The following is a 1,815-nucleotide window of genomic DNA, read 5'->3' as shown; positions in this document are numbered from 1 at the left end:
CTGTATATTAATTATTAATCACTTATATAATTTATTTCATTTAACTTTTTTTTTATAGAGCAAGTTTGTTCTCCCTCCATCCACTCATGATTTTATAATGAAGTCTCTCAACCGCAAATAGAAAGAATATAGAGCACAATTGAAGAAGGACTATATGAGACAGGGTATGACAGAGGAGGAGGTTGCTAGGAATTGTCCTCCTGATGTACCCCCTCATCAGTGGCTGGAGTTGGTTCATTATTGGTTCTCCGAGAGGGCATAGGTATATTATCTGCTCATTATCTTTTTTTTCTAAATATTTTATAAAAATATTAATTTTTATTATATATTATACATATAATAAGTTCTTTACTTTATTTTACAGACTTATTCTGCTATTGGTAGAGCTGCACGAGCAGCTCAGTCTGTTCCTCATACATCAGGGTCGAAGAGTTATGCACGACTCCGACAGGAGTTTGTATGTTCCTTAAACTTTCATAATTAACTTTTAATTTTTATGTTAAAATATTTATATAACTAATATCATTATGTATCGTGGACCATGTCTGTATCATGATACTCATATATTTTTTTAAATTATTATAACTGTTTGCTTAAAATTGAAATTATTTGTGTAGGTGGATGAGCATGGGAGGGAACCCGGTCAAGTGGAGTTTTATCGGATGACTCATACTCATCAGGATGGTACTTTTGTTCGAGATGAGTCGAGAGATTTATATGTACGGCATTATTAATATTCTATTTTTTGCAATGATTTTAATTTAATTTTGTTAGCTATTAATGTATAACTCTTGTTTTCAAAATAAATACAGGAGAGGGCTACATCTCTCATTGCGGAGCGTGACGACGAGTCCGCAGTATCTACGCAGCAGAGCCGTATCGAGACCGAGGTGTTCACAGAGTTGATGGGACCAGAGCGCTACGGCCGAGTGAGGGGTTATGGAGTAGGAGTCACCCCCACTCAGTTATCTGAGGTTAGTAGATATACGCAGCATGCTGCAGCAGATGCTCAGGATTCACGCGTTCACAGACTCGAGACGGAGATACAGGAGATTAGACAGAGTCGTGCCGCTGAGATGGAGGAGATGCGACAGAGTCATGCCGAGATGCAGGCCATGAGGGGACAGATTGATCGGCTTACATCTTTATTAGAGATGTATGGCCCATCTCAGGTAAACACATATTATTAAATATATATTTTTATATTAATTTAATAATTTATATATTTTTATTTATAGATATGCAAATCATGTTTTTGATATATTTCTTGTAGGCTCCTGGCACATCAGGCACCCGTCGAGACAGTGGCACGTCACGTGGAGACAGCGACGACCATCCGCCTGCGGGTTGACATTATTTTATTTTTATTGTATTCTTATATTTATTTATATTACTCTTGATTGTAATGGATGATTAGTACTTTATTTTTATTTATATAAAATAATATCTTTTGGTTTGGTTAAATTTGCTATTTAAGTTTGCTTTTGGTGTGAATGGTGGTGATTGTACATGTGTGAATGGTGGTGATTGTACAGGTTTATGTTTGAATAATTGATATAATTTTGTACAGGAATGTATGTTTTCTTTTTTTTTTATATAAAATCTGTATTTTTTTTCCTTTTAAAACCTTTAACGACGCTTATAAGCATCGTTCAAAAAATTTTAACGACGCTTATAAGCATTGTTAAAGATAAAAAAGCCGACGTTTCGAAAAGCGTCTTGGTATAGTGGAGGACGCGGAGTCATTAACGACATTAAAAAGTGCCATTATAATTTAATTTTACGACGCTTTAAAGCGTCGTTACAAAAATATTT

The 1,815-nt window shown here is 34.9% G+C and overlaps 1 protein-coding gene across 1 annotated transcript; it reads left to right on the top strand.

Moving 5' to 3' along the window:
- The first annotated feature begins 623 nt into the window (after positions 1–623).
- On the top strand, positions 624–1,418 carry LOC140855520 (uncharacterized). The gene is made up of 3 exons (XM_073251408.1): positions 624–719; positions 813–1,172; positions 1,274–1,418. The coding sequence occupies exons 1-3, from the start codon at positions 663–665 to the stop codon at positions 1,349–1,351; spliced, it is 495 nt and encodes a 164-aa protein (XP_073107509.1). The 5' UTR covers positions 624–662; the 3' UTR covers positions 1,352–1,418.
- Positions 1,419–1,815: the final 397 nt, after the last annotated feature.

Source organism: Elaeis guineensis, chromosome 2 (genome assembly GCF_000442705.2).
Source record: "Elaeis guineensis isolate ETL-2024a chromosome 2, EG11, whole genome shotgun sequence".
NCBI lineage: Eukaryota > Viridiplantae > Streptophyta > Magnoliopsida > Arecales > Arecaceae > Elaeis > Elaeis guineensis.
This window is presented reverse-complemented; position numbering and strand designations above follow the sequence as displayed.

Bases quoted from the DNA above. Each gene is read 5' to 3' on its own strand.
- LOC140855520 (XM_073251408.1), top strand. From the start codon at position 663: ATGACTCATACTCATCAGGATGGTACTTTTGTTCGAGATGAGTCGAGA. The intron at 720-812 runs GTACGGCATTAT...AAATAAATACAG, and splicing joins ATGAGTCGAGAGATTTATAT to GAGAGGGCTACATCTCTCAT. The intron at 1,173-1,273 runs GTAAACACATAT...TATTTCTTGTAG, and splicing joins AGATGTATGGCCCATCTCAG to GCTCCTGGCACATCAGGCAC.